General features: G+C 43.1%; 2 protein-coding genes across 24 annotated transcripts in view; one reads left to right on the top strand and one right to left on the bottom strand.

Annotated features, from left to right (window-relative positions):
* Positions 1 to 7,966, top strand: part of RAPH1 (Ras association (RalGDS/AF-6) and pleckstrin homology domains 1) — a 97,885-nt gene extending 89,919 nt beyond the window's left edge. The window contains 1 exon segment of the mRNA XM_054830671.1: positions 1 to 7,966. Within this exon segment, the coding sequence (XP_054686646.1) occupies positions 1 to 1,848 (1,848 nt within the window). The 3' untranslated portion in view covers positions 1,849 to 7,966.
* Positions 7,967 to 8,640: 674 nt separating this feature from the next.
* Positions 8,641 to 23,977, bottom strand: part of ABI2 (abl interactor 2) — a 73,172-nt gene continuing 57,835 nt past the window's right edge. For 13 of the 23 annotated variants that reach the window (XM_054830672.1, XM_054830680.1, XM_054830674.1 and 10 more), the window contains 3 exons: positions 20,461 to 20,547; positions 19,962 to 20,135; positions 8,641 to 14,848 (listed from right to left, as the gene is read on the bottom strand). In XM_054830672.1, the coding sequence (XP_054686647.1) occupies positions 14,673 to 14,848; positions 19,962 to 20,135; positions 20,461 to 20,547 (437 nt within the window). In that variant the 3' untranslated portion in view covers positions 8,641 to 14,672. The remainder of the gene's footprint in view (positions 14,849 to 19,961; positions 20,136 to 20,460; positions 20,548 to 23,977) is intronic. The other 10 variants (XM_054830676.1, XM_054830688.1, XM_054830677.1 and 7 more) reach the window with 1 other exon arrangement.

Below are 23,977 nucleotides of genomic sequence, written 5' to 3'. Positions count from 1 at the left end.
CCCCCCCCTCCCCCGCCCCCCCCTCCTCCGCCCCCACCCCCACTCCCCAGCCAGGCCGCCCCATCTGTGGTCTCACCTGCCACCATGTTTGTCAAGTACAGCACCATCACCAGGTTGCAGAACGCTGCCCAGCATGGTGGGCCTTTTTCCAAAGCCCCTGCTGCACAGCAGGCCCCTCCACCCCCCCCACCCTTAGGAAAGCCTCAGATACTGGTGCCCCCCAATGGGGTCATGCCACCTCCCCCCCCTCCACCACCTCCTCCCACACCGGGTTCGGCCATGGCGCAACTGAAGCCAGCACCTTGTGCCCCCTCTGTGCCACAGTTCACGCCGCCGCCGCCGCCGCCCCCCAAAATCCATCAGGTTCAACCAAATACAAGCCAGGCCCCTCCCACCTCCTCGTTACCACCACCTCCTCCTCCAGTGCCTGCCCCACCACCACCCCAGGCACCCCCAAAGCCTGTCATGGCAGCTCTCCCGCCACAGCCTAGTGGGAAGGCAGCATCACCAGGGGTCACATATGTCACCCCCCCCGTGCCAGCTCCATTGCCCCTTGCAATAAAGAAACAACCAAGTGTCACCTCTCCCCAGGTGCCTCCACTGCCCCCAGCCCCTCCTGGCCCCGCTCCCCCCCCAACGTTCCCAAAGCAGCAGAGTTTCTCTGCGAAGCCTCCTCCATCCCCTCAGTCCCCAGTGCCATCGGTGGTGAAACAGATAGTTAGCCAGTTCCCGCCTCCTCCCACCCCACCTGCCACTGAGCCCCAGCCTCTGAAACCCCTTCCACTGAGCGTGGCTCCACAGTCACCTCCAGCAGTGAAGGCAAAGCCCAAATGGCAGCCCGCTTCCGCTCCCTCACCAGATTTCCCCCCTCCTCCACCAGAGAGCAGCTTAGTGTTTCCTCCTCCACCTCCTTCCCCCGCTTCCTCTGCAGGTTCTCCCCCCCCTGACAAATCAGGGTCTCCAGTCAAAAAGACCAGCAAGACATCAAGCCCCGGAGGGAAGAAACCACCTCCAACACCTCAGCGAAACTCCAGCATCAAGTCCACAAGCTCCACTGAGTACCATGAGTCCAAGAGACCTTCAGTGGACCGCCTTGTCAGCAAATTTGCACATCCACCAGAGCCGTCAGGGTCTCCTTCCAAGGAGTCATCACCTCCTGCAGCCCCTCCAAAGCCAGGAAAGCTCAACCTTTCTGGGGTGAGCCTGCCCATTGTCCTTCCGCAAGGAGGGATCCCAGCCAAGGCTTCTGCTCCGGGTATGTCTGGGAAGGAACCTGTGGTTGAATTCCCTTCACCGCCATCAGATTCAGACTTTCCACCACCACCACCTGAAATAGATCTTCCTCTCCCGCCAGTTGAGATCCCATCCGTGTTTTCAGGCAGCACCTCCCCAAAAGTCGCTGTTGTCAATCCCCAGCCTCAGGCGTGGTCAAAACCATCTGTGAAAAAAGCCCCACCACCCACACGTCCCAAGCGGAACGACAGCACTCGACTGACACAGGCAGAGGTCGCAGAGCCACCAGGGTCAGCTGGCCCTCAAGTGCCCACTTCACCCAAGTCCAGCCTTAGTGTTCAGCCGGGATTCCTGGCAGACCTCAACCGGACGCTGCAGCGGAAATCCATCACCCGGCATGGCTCCCTCTCCTCTGCACGGATGTCCAGAACAGAGCCCACAGCCACCATGGATGACATGGCCCTGCCTCCACCTCCACCGGAGCTGCTGGCTGACCAGCAGAAGATGAGCAGCTTTGGGGGCAGTCATATATCCGGCTATGCAACGTTACGGAGGGGGCCACCCCCCACACCTCCCAAAAGGGATCAGAACACCAAGCTGTCACGGGACTGGTAGTCAGTCCCCAGGGGCCGGTGCTCTCTGTAACTTGTGGGCCACTCCGTGATCAGCCAACCTGTGATCTTGCGCACTTGGAGAGAATGTGGGGACGTGGATGATAGCCCCATCAAAAGAGGTGATCTCAAACTGTAGCTAAGGCTAAATGTAAAGACATTCCCCTTTCATGGCTAAGCCAAAAAAGTTGGGGGCTTGGGGGTGTTGATATTTTATTGGGAAAGGTGAGTAGAGAGGCATTGACTTATCATTTCAATTTCTTTCACCCGTCATATGGATTGGACCAAAAACCCATTTTCTTACTTTTTCTGCATTTAGGGGAGGGAGGGAGATAATTTTTTGTAGTGTCTGTCCATGTGAGACATGTTTGTGCATGTATTATAAGTGTAGGTATATAATATATTGTGATATATTTCGTCGCAATTATAGAAGATAACCAGAATGTTTTTGTAGAACTGTATTTATTGTTTCAGTCACTATATTATCTGGAATTGGACTCTATAACTAACTAGTCAAATCTTACCACAAAGATGAAGATGTAGGGGGCACTTTAAAGAAAGGAAGAAAAAGCCAAAACAAACAAACAAAACCACAACAAGAAAAAAACCACACACAAACCTCTTGGCAGTTTGTGGTGGGTAAATGGCACAGAGCTGAGGTGTTCTGTTAGTAACTGTGCATTGTCCATTGCTTGAAAAGTACAGATGCAACATACCAAAACATTCTGGTCATAATACTACTGAAAATTAGTATGTTCTGAGGAAGAAAATAGATTTTATATATAGTGGGCTGGAGTGAAATATATTTATACTAAAAAGAGCCTCCCCCTCCCTTCCAAATAGTTTAAAAATATACACTGCTACAAATCATTTCCAAATTTTTTGTCCATGCAGTAAGTAGGATAAATATATATTATTCCAATCCATTATGCATTCTAACTTTATAGCAGGCTCAATCATTTGTTTCTATAGCTCAAGATGAATATATTTGTGTTAACCCCTTCTAAAAGCTGCCAGGACTCCTGCAATGGCTGCCAATCCACAAGGCTGACCCACACCGATACGTCACTTGTACGTGTAATTCTTTCCCTGAAGGAACAGGTAGGTTTCTGTAGAGAGTGTTATGTTCTCGCACAAGCATACACAGCATACAGTCTCACCTTGTCTGTGCCTGATAAGACGTATTATCTTTACAAAAACAAGTGTCTGGAAACATTTAAAGAAGGTATTGTTTGTAATTCATTAGAAACTGTCAGGAAACTTTCCCTTTTGAAAGAGAGAAGGGAGTGGTAATTTCAGGCCAAGCAGAGTGGGAATTCTCTTTTCTTTGACCCTCCAGAGATGGTGAACCATAGCATAAACCTGTTAATTACGAAGTTGCACTTCTAGCAGTCATGGGAGAAGACTGGAAAAAAACCCCAACCTTGAGAGGCAGTAACATTTGTTAATAACTTAATTTAAGGGCCCATATGAGTAGGAAATAGACTATCGTATTTGCTTTGGTTTTTTTGTTTGCCACTGATCCACAGTCAATCACCAGATCAAGTACTAGAGTCCTTTTTTGTGTACTTCAGTAGCCTGATTGTACAGTCTTACCCGCGTATTTGGTCGTTGTGATAAGGTAGTGTAGTTAGCGTAAGTGGTCTTACGTATCATGCATGTTCATTACAGGGTAGTGGTACGCAAACTTTGTAAAGTAACTAAAATACTTGGACTGTACCTACCCCATCTTTGGTTGTTACGACTTCCCTCGTCACCACAGGGATACTGTCAAGGCTCAGATGGCAGATGATTTTTACTGTTTACCTTTTCTCCAAAAGCAAATTTTAAATGCTTTCCTTCCCCCAAAGAATGAAACAAAGGAAGAAGCTTGACCTGACAGTATCCTCAAGCATGTAAAAAAGATGTAAAGTAATCTCTCATTAGAGTAATTCAGGCTGATAGATTTAAGAAATATTGTGACAGTGTCCCCCATTCCTTTTTTTATAAAGTGTTTTATAAAAAATCCAAATAATAAAATAAATGTCTTTGTGAATAATTTATGACTAGGAAAAAAAGCTTTGCTAATTAGAGGGGGAAAATGACACATCTATAACTATATAGTTTTAAATAAGTACATCATGAAAAGAGAAAAAAATAATGGTGCTGTCTCTGCTGACCTGTTTCATATGATTTTTTTAAAAATCTGTTTCAGCACCTCTGGAAATTGTTTTAATATTTCAGACTAATTTTTTTGAGCAATAAGAGTATATACCATTGTGTGCATTTTTAAAGCACTGCTATGGAAAGGCACTTTTTTGTATCTTTCAAATTGTTCACAAAGTTTGGTTTCTACTATTTTTGTGCTTATAAAGTGTCCTTAAAAGCATTTGCATTGTTGATTTTAAGCATGCTCAGTGTAGCTGGCAAGTAACTTCACAGGAAGGTTGTGAGGCTATAATGCAACTCATGGGTGCTGTAATTTTCAACATTGGTCCTCCTGCTGCTTTGTACTGTATGCAGCTCATGGGGCTCATACCCACCAGTGGAGCAAAAGGTTCACAGATAGAGTTGTAACTCCCCAGCTGTTACTGATGATAGGTAAGTGGACACGTTCCCTGGCAAGATGCATCTAGGCTGACGCAGCATGTACTTCCATATGAGAGCAGTCAGGGAAAATTCTGCTTGCCCCATCTGTTTCTTTTCCCCCAAGACAGCTTCACTGGTGTGTGTCAGTCCCAGCTCCTCTTCTTTTCTTCATTCAGTACAGGTACCTCTGGGCTTTGGACTCAGCAGAGCAATGTTTTGAGTGCAGTTTCTGCAGAGGCATTTGAGCTTTGTTCTCATTTTCCTGTGCCCAAGTTCATTTACCCAGTATCTCTCCCTAGACAATGAATCCATGCTTACTATTGCAGGCTGCTACACAGCTTGCTGGGAGACAGAAGTTTAACTTTTAAGTTTGCAGCAAAAAACAATGAACGTCAGCAAAGGTGGCACCCTGTATTCCTTCTTGTTACAACTTACTTCCTAAGCCAGTAGTGATACAGAAATACAGTGAGTGGCTGCAGCTTGCTTCAGACAACCTGGTTGCCTTTTCAGCTTATGAGACCCCTCATTGTAACTTGCTTTTCCAGTGTATTTACTGTTTTTATGACAGTAAATATTTATGCCTTATTTGCAAGTATGTTAATTTTCCACATGTGCACTGGTCTCATAATTGCACCATTGTACTTCTTTAAATCAGAAAACAAAGAGGCCAGATCTTAGACACACAGCAAGAAGCTTCCTGCTACAAACATGGTCTGTAATCCCTTTGGCACTATTAAAATGAGCATGTGAGATCTGAGCTTTCATACACTGGACACAAAGATAGCAGATGATTTTATCCTAAAATACTAAGAGAGTACAGCTGTAGTTGTGTTACATGATGAAGCATATGGCCTTTGACACTGGTTAAGGTGAGTGTTGGGGAAAGCCCCACTGCTGCAGGGGGAGCTGAGAGCATACAGCTGTATTCCATAACCTGTTCCCGATTTGGTCTTCATTTCCTTTCTGCCATGCAGGAGTAGCATCCACCTCTGTGAGCAGCAGGGTCCTTCCTTTTCAGCCAGGTTTCTTTGTGCCTGCAGCACAGGTATAGAAAGCAGGGAGCTACTCTTCTCGGACACTCACTGTAATTCCGGTCTTGGGGAGCTGCTTTGGAAAGGAAAACTAGGTTCTTATATCAGCACTAATCTTAGAGGAGAAATTATTTTAAAAACAAAAAAACCCACAGGTTCTAAACAAACCATAGGTAGTATGTTTGAGGTGGATATGGGCAGGGTTCTGTTTAGTCCTTCAAAAGCTGTGGTTGGTGGGCAGATTAGGCACAAGTCTTACGCTAAAATAATCCTGTTATTTTCTGTGGAAGAGGAAAGCTCCTGCTTTGCCCTGTGCAGTTTCCTCCTGCGGCAAACCACCAGTACTTGCTCTGACTTGGTGCATGACCTCAAAACCAAAGAGCTCCTCTCCTGAACTTACCCTGTAGTTTCCTGCAGGGCAACAGTGACTGACTGACAGATCAGGGAAACAAAGTGAAGGTACCTGGATCACTTTGGTTTCAGGTCTGATGGGAGAGGGAGCAGTTGTTTTTTTTTTTTCCAACAAGTGCATTTTAAGATTTACTGTTCTGGACTTGCACATTTGAAAGTTTTCTAATTTCTTCTTTCTGTGCCCTTAGGCAACCAGATAAATCAGCTCAGAGATAAAGTGTGGCCAGTTTTCCTGAGTCAAAATTATTTTTTCCACAGTTAAAGGAACCAAAAGTGCCGTTTCAACAGCAGAAGGGCAAAAGAGAAATTTTCTGATTACAGAAAACTGCATAGAACTAAATTGTTTTACTTCAGTGGTACATTGCAGGTAAAATTATTTCTTATTCAAAATAACATTGTAAGTGGGTCTTACTAGTATTAATTCAAATACAGAGGCATGTTAAAATCAGTGGCACTCCAGGAAAGCAATATAAACTCCTGACAGAAGGTAGTGAGAATGCAGCCAGAACCTGTGAGTGTTTTGTTTGGTTTTTTTTTTTTTTTTTCTTTTTTCATTGTTAAGGTATAGATTACATACTTGTTCAAACAGTGCTTCCTCATCTGGAGGTGAGGGGAGTCTTACTACTTTGGGGAGGAGATGTTTTCCCAAACCCATTTGTGGCTTCTGGTGTTTAGCTTTGAATTCCTTCACACAATCAAGGCAGACTCCAAAGCAGAGAGGATTTAACACTACAGGGGATAGTTTCTCTTACACATTTTTGTAATGTGCTGGCTGGTTTTAAGCTTTTATTTTTGGCATTACAAGTTTTTTCTAAAGTTAAGTAATTTCGTTTTCTGAACTCTTTTTCTCCTTCAATTAAAAAAAATGCTTATGAAGACTGACAATACCAGCATTACGTTGCAGGAGTCAGCACTTGCTAATACTGTGATCCAGTGAGTCACAGGCCTTGTCTAGTTTTGAAAAATTTAAGACACTAAACTGCAAATGAGGTGACAACGCATGCTCATCCCTCACAACGTAAATTAAAGTAATTGCAACTAACATGGGAAAAATATTGATTTGGGTTGATGGCTACGTGGTGCTCTGAGGGCAAGGACTCAGTGAGCTCTCTGTTCATCAGCAGTGTGTATCTTTGGTGAGGAGAGCTAGAGAAGTTGGAAGAACAGGAGCAACAGGAACTAGAGTAAGAGATTTTTTTGGACCTCCCCCTTATTTAATGGTTAAAGGTGACTTGTCTTTTAGGAGACTTAGGAATTCAACCAACTAACTGTTCAATAGTTCCCCCCCCCCTTTCCCAAGATGCCAAAGATGCATTCAGAGCTAAATTCCAGGTACGCAGAGGTGCTTGCATCAGCCTCTCCTGAGGCCAGGTTGCTAGGAGCTGCAGTGCTGCCGATCTGCAGCAGCTGTTCGGCAAGGAACAGGGCTGCCACTGTTAGACATTGTGCATCTCTTGCCTTTAACCAACGCTGGTAACTGGGTACAGATCTTGCAACGGGCAGGGGCAAAGGACAGTTTAGCAAATGAACCTGTGCTCAAGGCTCCCTGCTGCTGATTTGGAGCAGCACTATAAAGCTTGTACTACTAAAAGGAAAACTAAACGCTTTGTCACAAGTTTTAAGTGCAAATCTTAGGTCTTCTTCTAGTGGACTGCAGTGGACCAGAAATTAACTGGAGCAGCAATTTGGTTTATGGCTTACACTAATTATTAGCAGCCACTGGTAATATTCTGTATAATACTGGGGATGCAAATGTAAGAAAAAAGTGTCATTGCAATGATGATTTGTCTGTGCAGCAAACTTGTGCTGAGTGCTGTAAATACATTCATGTTTACTGCTTTAAAAAGAAAATTGCACATTTTATCTTTTAATGGGATTGCCTCCCCTCTTCTTCCCTTTCCAAAAAACAAAAATCAAAGCTCTTTTAGACTGATAGCTTCAGGTTGGGGGGAGCTTTGCCATATTATAAATATATATATGTATAAATATACTTTTTTAAGCATGGGAGAGGACAAAAAAATACTACATTATAGAGTACCCAATATAGATCATTATACAATGGAATATGCACAATTCAATAAAGATGTAGTTAAATTTAATACTCTGTTTTAATCCTCTGTCTTGCCCTTTTCATTTTTTATGAGTTCAGAACCCACACTGTGTTCTCAGGGCATCAGTGGTTCCCCTCTGTAGGGATCAGGTATCTGATGGCCCACAGGTTACCGTTTATATGATCACCCTCAATAAAATTGCTTTTTATTGTTCCTTTGCACAGTTCTTTGCAGTGGGTCAGAGCTGGCTGTACCAGTAACATGGTGCATACCAATTACAGGTTTAAAGAGGACCCAGTGTGAAGGCTCACCTTTTCCATCTGCGTCCTCCCTCAGGTGTGCAGAGTCCTGTACAGCTCTGCTCAGGCAAGAACAGCTGATGGCTGGTAAGTGTTGCTGCAGCCCCTCTCTGGGGTCCACAGTAGGGAATTCAGCTCTGTTCACCTCCTCCTGGGGTACACTCGCAGGCTGGCCCTGCATCAGTCATCAGCTTTTACAGCAGAGATTAGTGGTGATTGCAGGAAATGAGTAGAGGAAGACAGAAGTGGAGAGAGGAGCTGCTGAAGGCAGCAGGCTCAAAATCAGTGACCATACCTTTGCGGTGGGAGGTGCTGCGCTCAGAGCACCTCTGTGACAGGGCTCCTGCATACACAAGCAACTATCCTTGTCCTTGCTGTCTGTAGCCAAAGACAAGGAACATGACGCAGCAGGGGCACACTCACACAACACATGGCGTGTGCTTTGTTCTTTTTATTTAGGGCTCGTAACAAGAGGGTTTAGTACACAGCAACAGTTAATTCCAAGTACAATTAAAAAAATTTAAAAATTGGGTTTTGCACTCACTGGAAGGTGGTTTAAATGGCACACACAATAAAACATTACTGGTGGTACACAGCTCCCCAGAGTCCTGCGGGCTTGGTCATTTACTACAGCGGGCTCTGCACTCATCTGCTGCATCAGCAGTGCCAAAAGCAAAAGCACAGTGTGCTGCTCCTCTGACTGCAAACCAAAGGGGGGGGGGGTATATCTGCTTTCAGGAAAAAAGTGCATGGACAAAATCCATGTTAGACACTGACATTTCCAGAGAATTCATAGAAAGTACTTGTCCATGCAAGTTGCAAAAGACACTTTTTCAAATGTGAAAAGAAGCACTTGTTCTTTAAAAAAAAAAAAATCTCAGATATGTCAGCACTTTAACAAGGCGCTGTAATGGAAATGAATTTGTACACAGTTCTTCCTCATTAGTCAATAGTGGTAGGATTCTTCTGAGGTTTTAACAGAAACAGGAACAAATGTACTGCACACATTTGAGCAGTGTCACCACGACTGTGTTCAGCAGGACACTGGGTGTAGGCTTACCTCTGGACAACAGGCTGCTGCTGACTTTACTGTTTTGTAATATGTTCTGTAATAAGCGAGGTGCTAATAAAATTAAAATGGTTAGAGTACCAAAGAAAAACACTTCCTGCAAGGCCAGGAGATTGCACAAAAACATATGGGTGGTGGGTGGTTCTTTTATTTTAAATGAAAGCAGCAGAACACCAGGGTCTGTGAATCATTCTTTTTAACAGCAGTTGGCAAACCTTGATCAAGCCTTCAGCAACTCTCCCATGGACATGAGGTGGGGGTCCCACTATTCTTGCAGTTTCAAAATAAAAAGTAGATCAATAAAACTGTTACTACACACTGACTTAAGCTACTGGGGGGGGGGGGGAAACAAAACAAAAAAAAACCCCAAAAACCAACCACCACACACTGTCCCTTTCTTGAGTACTCTGACCCCTGTGTATCCACAAAATGTGGGAGTGCCTAATACTGAGAGATGCCAGAAGGTGGGGAAGGTGAACGTATCTGTAAGCACAGTAAATTCTTGGAAGTGATGCCCCATAAGCTATAGCCCAGCTGCCTGCTAGTGCTCAGTTTACAACACTATCTTCTCTAGACAATAGGGTTGTAAATACTTGCCTTAGTGAATGCAACAGCACATTTCTCACTGCCAGTGTTGTCAACATAGGAACTGAAGTCCCTGCAGGGGGTTTGTAATGCTTCCTGAAATGCTGCAGTGCTCCCTCAGTGACTCCTATACTCTCAATGCAAGTACCACTCCCAGAAGGAGCCACAGCACTGTGGTCTTTCCAACAGCATCCTCCAGCAGTGTCCAACAAGTTGCCCTGCAGAGAATACAGATGCCACCTGTTTCACAAGATGTCCTGTCCCACCTCTGGAAGGAGAAACCCTGTAAATGCTCTCAGTTTACTAACCTGCATAAAGTCCCAACCCAGAAAGAAAAAACATGAGAAAGTGCTGCTTTTGATTTATGCCTGAAGCCCACAGTCATAACTAATAAAAAAGAGAGGTCACGTCCAGCAGAGGCACATCTACAGTGCTTGCTACAAGTGGTGTAAGTTGCTGGGATGAGCACAGCATTGTCACCTTCCAGCACAGGTGGGAGACACCACAGAAGCACAACAGTTTGTATCAGTACACAACCCTCCTCCACCTCCAGTCAGATACATACGTACATACACACCAGGCAGGCAGCCTACCCTCTGCCAGAAGTCAGTCCTCCTGCTGTCTTGCTTTCTTTTCATGATCAACTGAAAACAGCCTAGATAAAAGTGCCACTTTTCAGAAGCTGCATCACTGCCAATGTCAATGTTGGCTGGCACAAAGAATCCTCAGCAGCAAAGAAAGAAAATGGCCAGGAGATCTGTGAAAGGACAACAAAGTGCCCTAGCAAGAACTAGCTGGTTTTAAGCCTTCCCAGCACCCACTGGTAAGCCACCCAACCTCAGACCACTGTGACTGTGGGGAGCTGTGGTTCAAATCAGCAGCAATTTCCAGCCACTTTCAGGAACACCCAACTCGACTAACTGCAAGGACAAGCTGAGTCCCAGGAATGTAGTCAGCCTCTTGGTAACACCACCACCCCACTCCGCCCCCGGGGCCATGCCATACCTCTTGTCCTCCAGTAAGAGCAAGGGCTCTTCAGAGCATCGGTGTCTCCCTGTGTCTCGCCAGTCAGGCCAGCAAGCCTTCAGGCATTGCTTCAGCTCCCTAGTGCCTACTCCAGCTACTGGATGTGGGCACACCCACAAGATGCTCGAGCACGAAATTTGCTGCCTGCCTCTCTTGCCCCTCTCAGCGGTCTGCTGCAACGGCCACTGAGAGAAACAAAGAACATGAATCCATCATTTTAGAAAAAAAAAAAAAAAAAAAAAAGGTGAGACACCTGCAACCTCAGCTATCTCTCAAGCTGGAATGAAAGCACCAAAGTAACCTGCTTCAGCACTAGATGGGGACAGACTTGGTCAGACTTCCTCTCATGCAGGGACATGGCAGAGAGGCAGCTGTAGTTAATAGCTTTGTCTCTGGGGCCAAAAGCAAGGAATAAATCTCTGATAGTACAAACCAAAGCAAAATACACCGCTAGAGGATGCTGACCAATTTCTGTGCACAATGAAAACAGCTGGCTGGGCTAAGGCAGCTCTCACAAAGGGAAAAACATACTCATTTTGGCCATACAGCACTCTCTGGGCTATTCTGGAGTGTCTCCTTCCCCCACCTCGCTCATGCATATGTAACTGCTGATTCAACAGCCTGTGATGCTGAACACCTTCAGCTGTGGCAGCAGAATTCAGTGCAGAGATGTTGTGCACCTATTTGAATGATTAAGGTGTTCCTCTCCCTGCCCCCCCCCCCCATTCTCCAGCCCCTTTTAAAGTAAACATGTATTAATGGGGAGGAGGGGGAAGATTTTGGAGAAGTACAAGGGACAAAATGGGAAACACAACCCTGACTTTACTAGCATGCAGTCTATGTAACATTAATATACAAAGCCTGTTTACCTTGGCCTGGTCTATGACCATTACAGCGCATCATCCCCAAACAAACCACAGAATTAAAATCTGTACAAAATAAAAATGCATAAAACTCAACAAATTTCTTTACATTAGTACTGCATAATAAAGCATAAAACCAGCAGGAGGTGACCCAAAAATTCCATCCACAGCAGCTCTTGCTGTCAGCAGGGACCGAACTACCCCCTGGCCCATCAGACCAAAGCCAGTTCTTTAAGGAGCTGTACGCATTTCACTTTCAAGGTTTTGCAGCCTCATCTTCTGTGCTGAGATCTGGCCAGAGTTCACACCACTCTGCTCTCACAACACAGAAAACTTGCACGATGAACAACCCACTGAATGAAGATTAAGGACACGGGTCTCTATCACATGTAGTGGAAGTACACACTATTCCCACCCACCCATCAGTAGCATTCAAGCGCATGCTCTTGCGCAGACCGAGTCAAAGATGCATTTCACCAACACGTGACCTCCCAGCCGGAGCATGGGTGCACAGGGAGAGAGGTTCAGCTCTCATTTAGTAACTCACTATGCTGCCATAACGATGCATTTGAGCACCATCTGCTCAGCCTTTACCACAGATGTACCCAGGGCAAGAGAAAACAGGAAAATTCAGTCCTAAGAAAACATAGCCATGCTGTGAGCACCACAGGCTTGTCCAATACTGCTGTTCAATCACCCAGGCTGCTAGCTGGGCTGCAAGCACCACCTCCCTGTGCAAAAAGTGTAGACCTGCACTATCATACTAGTGATTGCACAACCAGCGTTTCTAGGCTTCCTCCCAGAGAAACGATGGGCTGAGGGAACTGAACATGGATGTTTTGGTTAGTCTTGCTGTGAGACACAAGTTTTCACAGAGGAAGGCAGAAGGGTATCTGTTCTGGCTAACACTCATCCCAAACAATAATACTGTCAACTTCTAGAAAGAAGACAACAGTGTCTTGGCTACACGGCTGTGGACTGAGCAGGGGAGAAAGTAACTTCTTTGCACTAGTTTCTTCAAAGTTGTACCTCCTGCAGGCTTCAAACAAACTAGTTCCTTACACACTGTCACAGGAGTTAACGCACACACTCCTCCACAAGCTCACAACAGGTGATCACATTCATCCATATCCCACAAACATACCTCACCTGTTTGTTTTCTCTTTCTCCCCCCTTGAGCAGCTATGGCACCTCCCTGTACCTCCATCCTGATACGGCACTAATTGCTAAGCAAGGGGATTGGGTCAATTACCTGTATCGTTGCCAATATCATCACAAATCCAGCCCTAGCAGCGCTCTCCTGTGCATCGCTCTGTTTTACACACAGGCCTCAGAAGACAGCTGCAGCATTGTCTCGCCTTTGAGAAGCTACTGTTGGTACCAGCTGGAACCTGGCCAGGCGACAGTCAAAAGTTGTCTGGGAAGATGCCCTGGCCCAGGAGACTCTCACAACAGTGGTCAGCTCAATTTGCAGGCTAACAGGACCACAACAGGAGGTTTAATCAGTTCATTCTGTTAATGCATGACATTTACCCAAAGATAACATTTAGTCCATCCTAAGGGCAGACTAGTATAGCCATCACTTTATGCTGATCTGCTAGACAGAATCACTGAGCAGCATTTTTAACTGAGACTAGATTAAAAAGCAAACTATCAACACAAGGGGCTACAGAGCCTTCACTTGGTATTACTCCACCCCAGATCCACCAGTACAGCTCAAAATATCAATTTCTTTATAATAAACAATGGAGAGGGCTGGGGGAAGAGCTAGGACTACTACTAGTTACTGCTTGGATTTCCATGGGAAACCAGTACACACAACAGCCCTTTTTACTTCCACTGAAGAGATTTTGGCAACAGACATGAAGACGACAATTGCCGTTTGTCCTGCCTCTGCACAGGGCTCTCACAGTACATATGCAAATCTAGTCATCAAGTATAAAATAGCCAATTTACAATACCTGATTGGACTTGTAAGATTATATTGTGCATAAGACTAAAATTGGGAGTAAGTTTCTCTAGTGCAAGCAGGCGTGAGTAGATTTGAACTTTAGATCACAGCCCCTTGAGTTTATCCTCAGACCCCAGGAGGACCTGTAAACTTTAGTTTCGCCTTCACCGTAACAGCATCTGTGAGTTCTGTTTAAACTGGCAGCACCCATGGTGAGTAGCTTGCTGCGGAGAGGAGCACATTTACATCAGTGCAGAGCACAAAACAAATCTGTGGCATTCAAAAGATGAGGAAATGGGAGTGAGGGTCCTCTGGGCTGCAGCCATCTTAATTGTCTAAACTGAAAGGTGAGCGAATGAAAGCCAGCTCTGTGTGCCCCTGTGTCAGCCTACATGTGCAGAGCAGCTGCAGAAGTGTTTATGCTAAAGATGTCTCCAACTATCTGGAAGTCAGTTACAGGAATGGCTCTGTGCAGAAATCCCAGTGTTTGCTAGCATACGGCTGTTCTTCCAGCTGCACAGGAGTGTAGTGTAGAAACAGGAGGGATGTCCACTGGCCAGTAACCCTTCACCGCAAGCATCCAGGACATCCCAAGCGCCAGGCACTGCTGCCAAGGGGAGTACCATGAGGGCACACAGGATTCCTGAGACAGATCCCAAAGCCTGTTAGAAGTCAGAATTCAACTGAAGCATCAGCTACTCAACGAGTTTGTTACATCTGAATAGGTCAGCTTAATTCAATGTCAGATGGCTCAGGATAGCCTCTGCTGGCAGCTGGAAGAGCCATTTGTTCAAACAACTCAAATCACTACTGTTTCATAATGAAGGGGGGAAAAAAAGAAAAAAAAATGAAAGAGTGGTTGTTACAATTATCCTTCATTCAGTTATACTGGATGGGGCCCCAGAGGCTGGTGGAGATCTGGGAAGCCCTGACAGTCCCTGGAGCAGGAGATGCAATGTTCTGTCCTCTAGTCTTCACTCTGAGTAATGCATGATCGACTCCACATAGTTCCCTGGGAAGAGCCCCGTCACTCCATTCATGACTCCCTCATACCAGCCGTCATCATTTTTCTTGATGACATAAATGATGGCACCTTCCTGAAACGAGAGCTCATCGTCTTTGTCCTTTGTGTAGTCATAGATCGCCACCACTAGGAAAGAACAGAGCATGACTGTTAGGAGAGGTACAGGGAGGAGGTGGAAAAAATCAACCTACCTTGTACAAAGATCTCCACATTCAAGGCAATCTCAGAGAACGGCACTGCCTCACCTCTGTACGTGCAGAATGACCTGCTGAGAGGGGCGGTTTCTTCCAATCTCTTTTATAAGAGCTCATGCTTTGAAGCACATGAGCCAGGACTACTTTAACTCTTCTATTCTTACTATTTCCAGACCCATCAGAGGAAAAGTTTACAAATATATGATAAACTTTTGGTGTGGAATGATGCAAGGAGGTGGATGTAACTTCCCATGGCTATGACCACTCAGACCTACTCCAAGATTCATGTATTAGATACATGTGTTAAACCAGATCTCTGCACAACTAACAGTCAGCAGGAAAACATGGAAGAGGGAGAGTAGTAAGAGTCTCTTGAGATCACAGTAAGAATGAGCCAAGGCTAATGTCCCAGACTTCCATCTACTTTAGCTACCTCCACATTTAAATCTGTAAAACACATATGTGCAATCCCAGTAGCTAGAAGTTGCTCCCAGGGTATACAGTGCCAAGGTGAGGCAATCCCAGATAGGAGCTAGGAAGAAGTAAGGTGGTTCTTTGAAACAAAATGTACACCGACTATATCACAACATTTTTCTTACAGCTGCAGAATATTTTACTGAAGGCACAAAAGCTGTTAGGAAAGTCGAAGAAATTGGACAAAGCACTGGCAAATATTAAAGAGAGCATTCTCCTCAAATGGCAGAAAATAGACATCAACTTGATATATTTTTCTATTCTCAGTTCTATCATTTTGTGTTCCATGCAGAAAATTAGCTGTTGGACTCTGAATACTTTAAGAAATAGCATCAGTCACTGCCTTGAGCACTTGGCAATGAAACATGCAGTGCTGCCATTGAAACAAAATGGATCTTGGACAAGAATCCTAAAATCTTGCACCAGGGATAGAAGGGAAGATACTCTAAACCAAAGCAAGGAGAAAAAATTAACAGCATGTGTTCATGAGCACAGCGTCCAAAAGTCCCACTAAACTCATCATCCTTTTCAAAAGAAGAGAGGTCATTTCCTTCTGAGAGCGCAAAAGAATCAATACAAATATTTACTAGGGAAACCTGGATCCTGAAGAGATTATAAAGTAAAATATACAAATCAACCCTGGTGGAGAATCGCAGTATGTACAGAGATTTATTTTTTTAAATAAATCTCCCAAACAGGAGATCTGTATCATTTGACCAGAGCAGGTTTAAAAAACACATGTCGCTTGCTCTACACTTATGCTAGCGCAGTTGTTAAGTAACTCATTCTAACTAGTTTTAGACATATCATTCTGAGGAAACAAAACACAAATGGAGAAATGAGTAAATTTTTAGCTTGAAAAACAGAAGTCACTATATGAACACGTGATACGTTCAATTAAAGTCCTTCAAAATTCCTTTTTAACTGCCTTCTATACCTGTTTATTATAAAGCATTTCTTCCTAGAGTCACAACAGTGCTGCTGTTCTTCATTCTCTTGATAATAATAATCCAAGGATGACAGTAACTTCCAATTCCTTTCTCATTTTTGAGTGTATTCCAGTCCCTTCTGATACTGAATGGATTCATTATTTCACGATCACAAGTAGGAAACTCTTCCATAAGTTTATGATGAAAATTCGTTTCTTGTTAAGCCTCTTATAAAGTTACCTGAAGCCTGGTTTTGTTTTTACTTCACCATTGCTTCCTCCTGCGTGTTACTTTTGTACTGGCAGCATTGCTCTCTCTAAAAGACAGTTTAATCCTGCTGTCTGTAGTCCCACCCATTCAAGCTGTGAGCTTGTCACATACCACGAGTTAGCAGGAGCCCAGGCCAGTATTGCAAAAAAGGCTCCAGATGATCCAGGAAGCGGCAATACTGACTCAGGAGGTGGCATCGTTCCCTGCGAAACTGAGCCAGGACCTCTTTTAGTTTCTGTCTGAACACGTTTCAATGCAGATATGAAAAACAGAATTACTCATTTAGGTTGATATTCTTCCAATCAGTGATCTTTGGTTCTGCAACAATTTCACAGAGTTTGGCTGAACTCTGTTACATCAAACACCACAAATGCAGGCCAGACTGATTATCCAACTGAGATCTGATAGCTGTGACCACACACTTTCTCTGTGTGGTATGAGGACAATTTTTCCTTCTGGATACCCATTTCTGTTCATCTGATCTGCAAAGTTAGGACATTTTCTTACCTCTTCATGTCATGCACCCTGACACACAGCTCAATGGAAAACTGCAGTATGCTTTCCTGGACGCTGCTGGCTGGCTGTTGCTATTACAGCCATCTGGTAGCATCCTCAAGTTCAACATCCCTAGTAACTGTTTCCTATCTAAGAGTTTCTCCATCTGTTCAAAATGGATCTGCTATTCACCTCTTTCCTCAGCTGCAGGTTACAGCATGGCTTGATGTTAAATATATGCCCCATACTGCATCACCCCTTTACAGAATAGGATCATACTGAATCCCACCTCAATATATAGCAACCCTCTGTATTTGACACCTCCTTGGTGTCCCAGCTTTTACATTCTCACTTTTGCAAAGGTTATCTACACTAATCCTATTAGAAATTCTTTCATATGAACCTAAGTGAACAGTCATACCAAAAGAACAAGCACAAATCCTAGGAGCTGCTACTCTACTTATTGAGGGTAATAGTGTTTGAACAGTCATTTCCTTCCACCAGTTCTGTCTGCTTTGAATCATGTGGCACAGAATACTACTTATAGGAACTTAAGGAGTTGCCATAGGAATAATTATTTTGCAGAAGACAAAGCATTATTAGTTTGCAGCAGGATAAGCATACACATTCTTTGAGTACAAAAGTCCTCTTTTTGCATGGGGCTTTTCATTAACTTTAAAGCTTGTTTGCTACCAAAAAAAAAAAAAAAAAAAAAAAAAAATCACAGCCAAGCACCTCTCTCCCAACTCCAGCAACGCAGTCAAATTGCAAGACGTGGGCTGAATATAAGCTATTCATATTACTACAACAGAAGCCACACCTATGTCAATATCTCATTTTTTCTGGTATCCTAAAACTACTATTTAACAGTTCTTAATACATTGTAAGCACTTAATTTTTTTATTACTTTTATAAGTGTTTCTAAGAACAGACCAACCTTTTAGATGTTTTAGTCATCTAGTTTTCAAAACACAGATCAAAATTGTGTTTTTGCATGGTATTCTACATCAATATGAGAGAATGCTTGGTTTCCTATACTTTTGCTTTTCTGCACGAAAAACGTTCTGACAAAAAACCTGACTTTCTCCAGCTTATCTTTAAAGACTTGCAGTACAGTTTTGCTATCCCATGTGATTTTCCCTGTAAATATAAAACTACAAGTGCCTCAGAAAAGGAGATCAGAACAATATGCTATAATTCAAATATTATTATTTCTTCAAAGAGAAAATTCTTTTCCCTGGCCAGGTACGTATGTATACACGTGTACACACACACACCCCCAAACACACATCCACACCCACACACCCCTTGCATTACACATGCACACTGAGGGCCAGGTGGCAGGAATAACTGAAACATAACAAAGATAACGATACAAATGTAGAATTAGGCTAAAGAGTGTCTTATGCCTGGAAAAATACAGAGAAAAATCTGAAGATGCACTCTCCTATCAAAAAGTAACATGCCTGCAATCCAGCACAAAATACATCAACAACAATGAAACTGAGCAGATCCTGCGCACTCTCAGAACTGCCTGATAAGGAGGTGTTCATTAAGTAATGTAGCACATCCAGTATTTGCTGAAAAGACCTGTACTGGTCCCAACTTGAAGAAACTTGCCATCCTCCCCGCAAAGAAAGAAATGCAACTTCAGGAACCCCACCCCACTCCAAAACCTGATTTTGTGAGGCCAGGTAGCTAATATCAATACTCAGGAACACCCTCCAAACTGCACAGCAAGAGTAGTGCTTTGTATATGAGACCCCTTTTTTCCCCTATTCTCCCTCACGGAAATAAGCTTCCCTGACAAGAATAAGCTGAGGCAACTTTTACTCAAAGAGCCTGCGTGCATCAACAGAGTAACAGTGACACTTGCTGTCAGCCAGGGGTGTGGAGAGGTCAATAGATAAAGCGAGTCATGTAAACACCCTGCAAGACAGCCACTTTGACAAATGGTCTCAGCTTGTCAGCGAAGCCTGGGTACTCTGAACTAAACACTTACACCAGCTAGACAGAGGGTGGGGGAATAACAAAACAACTCCCACATATTCCTCCATCTCCCTCAGGAATAGTAATATTTTCTTTGGGCAGGAGTTGGCAGAAAGTGCCTCTTCCATCTTTGTTTTTTTCCTCCCCTCAAGTCCTGCACTGGGTTTGTGTCTAACAGTCACTCAGCTGAGATGCCTGGTTGCTTTGCAACACTAGATTTTATATCACCCTTTACTAAGAGGTACATGACTGTTTCACAGGAGAACACCAGACAGTAGATTTTTTTAATATGCAAGTGCCATTTACCTACTCAATTTACTTTACCTGTAGTTTTACTGCAGCATGTTTCTACACACCTGCTTCAGGGCTGGAAGACATCTAGATGCAGCCATGCAGCAATGCCTCAGTTAGTCAGTCCTACACAGACCCAGCACTTTTTAGCTTAGTACGGTCCCATTGCAACATTGCAACTTCCAGAGCCCCAAACACACATTGCAGCACTTCTCAGATGCACCCGTATGTTCAAAGTTCAAGTGCAACTGCAGCACTGATCCATTCGTTTTTGACCTCATATGAGTCTGATTATTAGGATTAAGCACACTACTGAAAGGTGAGTCTTAAGTAGATTACAAAGGATTTAAAAAAAAATGTAATTAGCCAGCTAGTCATTATCTTCCCTTTGTGGAGAAAGGGGTGAAACAGTCAGACTCAGAAGAGTAGCTTAACTTTTGTTCTTTAAGTTGCCATTGGAGGAGCATGTCTACCACAAGACCACATACTGACTATAAAGTTGTCTAGGCAGACTGTGTCCAAAGCAGGATGGCAGGAGCTTATCCAAAAGGTTGTTAACAGGCATGACCCTGCTACCTCTACTAGCTCTAAACCTACCCTTTTCTAAGTAGGTCCTTGGTGCCCAAGGAGGGTCCTCCTCAGCATATGGATCGCTGTACTCCACCACTGCTGCTTCCTCCTCCTCATAATCCTCTGGAGGTGGGGGTGGAGGTGGAGATTCATCAAACACTGGCTCATCCACAGGCGGTGGTGGGGGAGGAGTATCTGAAACTGAAAATAAGCAATAGTATAACCATGAAAATATCTCTAGAACCATGGTAGCAGGTTGAAGTGCTACCCCCTATCCCAATTAGTTGCACTGGGACCAATAGTTAGAACTTGTAGAAATAGACTAGAGACAATAAACTTCAAAGAAGGAACGATCAGGTTCCTCCAGTAAAATTATTTCCTTTTCCATCCCTTCTCAATTTCAGACAAACTTGCAGAGACAGTAGAGAAGGCAGAAATCTGGCTATAGACAGACAAATCTTTCATCCACTCAAAACAAAAGCCACATCCAGTAATAAATCATAGCACAAGGAAGCAGCAAACTTACTGTTTTCTTGAACTCTGGCCACAAATCCCATTAGCGGTAACTGTGGAGTTACCTGTAGGATGGAGGGGGGAGGAGGAGCAAGGGATGCTGCCACAGAAATTAAAAAAAGAGAGAGGCATTCAGTTAGAGACACAACAAAGCAGCAAACAGGAAAGTAGACATCATCACCACTCGGACAGTGTAGCAGTCTGCCAAGAAGCTGAGATAAAAAGGCTGACATTCAAAGAAAAGTGGCTTAGGTGGTTTAAGCATATTCCTAATCCTTACTTCAAGGAGATTTCTCTATTTCTAAAATTTCCAGCCTAACTCTTTTTCATAAGATGGAGAATCCATGCTGAAGTATTTTCCTGATCTGACTATGAGACTCCCTTAAGTTGAAGTTTATTACTGCAGCAATATAGCACTTTATGAACAGACCTAAGTAACAAATACATCAAGAGGATTCTCTCCCTATAAATATCCACCATTCAGATCAAATTGCTATTTATAGAGGTGACTTCTGTAACAGCATACATGAATACTTAGTTATGAAAATGGATATAACTAGTTTTCTCCAAAATGTAGGCCAAAAAACCCCAGCAAATAAGGCAGTTATTTTAGGCAAGACATAACACCTTTGAGAACTCAGTGCACTTGGAAGACATGGGACTTCTGACCTTATTGGTAGAACAAAGCGCACAGTACTGCTGCTGAACAACAGGGCCTATTCCAGATGTGCTGCCTCATTTCCTTCCCACCTGATTTTGCAGCACACTGCGCTGAACTCTGAACAGCCCTTTTACTGGTACCAGAACAGCTGTCTTTGTACAACACATGTGAATTCACATTTAAAGAAGACACTGTCAGCCAGCTGCAAAAGTTGTAACACTGAACTGTGGTTTAAACCAGGAATGAAAGTTTCCATTACCTAGTTAAGCTAAAAAAAAAAATAGGTAACTAGTTTTAGCATCACTTTGCAAGAGTAATGCAGTAATACAGTTTAAGCAAGTTACAAGATTATTTTTCAGAATGCACATCTCAGGAAAAGCACAACTAAATAATTTTCTTGTTAGTAGTGACATACAAAAACATTTAGTCATGTCCAAAAGAATGAGAGGAAAAGGTCTACACTTCATTGTACCTGTACATTTATTTAGCTTGCAGAACAGAACTAAATAAATTTTAGACTAATTCCAGAGCTGTTAAGAAAACTGCCAGGTATAATGTAGCATTTTTCAGAATTAATTTACATCATCATAGCAAATGAAAAGAACTCCACGGCATTTAAAATTCCTGTCTCAAAATTTCTTCAGTTTGCTTATTTCAGAATTTCTTCTGTCAATCACATTCACATTCCTTTCACAACCACACACCCTAAACAAAAAAAAAACCCAACAACAAAGCAACCATCCTGTTTGTTGCAAAATATCCTTGTACCTCCATATAAAGCAAGCTCAATTATCTCACCATTTAATTGATATTTCTTGAGAAAAAAGAAAATACATTTCTAATTACAGCTTCTTTGATTTGAATGACATGACCTCTGAGAGTATTTATTCCTTCAAGAGTAACCACAGTAGCTGGAAAAAGATTTGGTCCTGCATTTTTTCAAAGCAGGAAAAGGGAACTTGAATTTGAAGTCTACTGAAACGCAGTAACATTCATGAATTCAGTATTCTTGTGCAACTATGAAGTCCCTGCCTTTTTAATTATATATGCTACAAAAATGTTCGGTTTCAAAATGTTTCCTCTATTCAGCGTCATATGGATTCATACAATTCAAATCTATTATATGAGACTAGCTTCAGTTTCCTAGGCCCCTTCAGTGTACTTTGTGTGCTGTATATATTCCTTTGAAAGAAATAATGAGGCTTTCCACATAGAAGAATAAATCACTCCAGACAAGCACTCCAAGCAAATACAAGAAAATCCCTTAGTTTAGTTTGGGTTGTGTAGTTTATCAAAACAGTGATGCTAACACTAGCTGACATCATTCCTTGCTTATCTCAACCATTTGGTTTGTGCTTCAGTCTATGCACAGTGCAGGGACTTACATATTATATTGTCTCTATAAGATACATAACAACTCTAAGCTAGTTTTGACCTTTAGGAGCCAATACAATAAATATTTTATTAATAATGACTTTGTTTATAAAGTGCATCAGAAGAATTTTACTGTACCTCTGCTGTCTCAAAAGATAAATAAATACCATCTTAAATGTTGCCTCCACATAGACCATCAGTAGATTAAGAGTTTGTCTACACAGTCGCTGTAAATTAATTCAGAAACGCTCAAAAGCACCTTCCACCAGACTGCTTTAGCTGGTAAGAATTCAGCTATACAAATAGTGTGCAGTGCAGATCACCATCTCAATACTTGCTCAGTTTCTCCCACAGGGCTTTTAGCCTGTGCTGAGCTCTATATTGCTTAGATACTGGTATCTGAGGTTGCAAAGTTAAAATGCGTGTTAGGTGGCATGGCTGGCAAGAGCGGCTTTGGGACAGACACATGCTGAGATCATTCAGGGTCTACAATTCTTAATATTTTCTTTCCAGTTGTTAAAAAGGTCTCACCATGAAGTAGAGAAATTATATTATCTTAGAAGTGGCATTCAAAAGAACAGGGCAAGGCAAGTGAGTATCTTTCATCCTCCTGTGAAGTGAATAAACAAAAATGACTATGCCAACGTAATAAAAAAATAGAAGTGGAAAAAACAGTACTGCTTTATTGCCAAACAGCCTGCAAAGAAGAATAAGCCATAGCTGGCACACTCCTCTGCCTGTTGTAAGGTCTCTTTTTCATCTCTTAAGTTTGCATTTTCTCCCTCTATTCAGGAATGCTGAGAAGCAATTGTGGCCCCCGTCCTGTCACTTACTAACCCTGCCCCTTACAGACACAGCAGTCCCTCTGTTCTTAAAGTCTTCATCAATTATGCATGCTTGAGCATCCTCTCCTTTCAAGGTGCAGGCCAAAAAAACTTGGTTCAGTATAACTGCAAAGCTAAGAAATTGTGTATTCTGCTAGGTATATAAAAAAGTCTCTTACTACAACTGCTTATTTATGTTGTATCAAGTATGCCAGTATAATTGAAGTATTTTGTGATTTACAGCTCAAGTGACTAATCACCATAATCATTATCTTATTTCTGGGTATGCAGACTGGTTATGTAACTTATTTAAAGTCTATTTGGCATCTTCTATGATTACCTATCAACAACGCAATGGTAGCTTGCAGAGCACTATTCCTTTGCTAAAGCAGAAATGCAGAGCAGTTGTCAGAAACTCTCTGGATATACTGAAAATCTTCTTTACTGGAAAGGTAATCCTGACAGGTTTCTTTCGTTGCCATTACCCTTTCCTTCTTGCCTATTGTCTTTCAGCCTTCAATATGCACACAATGTGCCTAACAAATACCACATATTTCAGGCAACTGGGCTGCAATTTAGTCAGATAACCTCTTCTATCTCCCTTGAGAAGGGCCATCCATTTCCTTCTCAAGTTAAGCAGACACATCTCTTTGCAGAATAGCTCACAAGCA

The sequence above is a fragment of the Grus americana genome, chromosome 6 (assembly GCF_028858705.1).
Source record: "Grus americana isolate bGruAme1 chromosome 6, bGruAme1.mat, whole genome shotgun sequence".
Taxonomy (NCBI): Eukaryota; Metazoa; Chordata; class Aves; order Gruiformes; family Gruidae; genus Grus; species Grus americana.
This window is presented reverse-complemented; position numbering and strand designations above follow the sequence as displayed.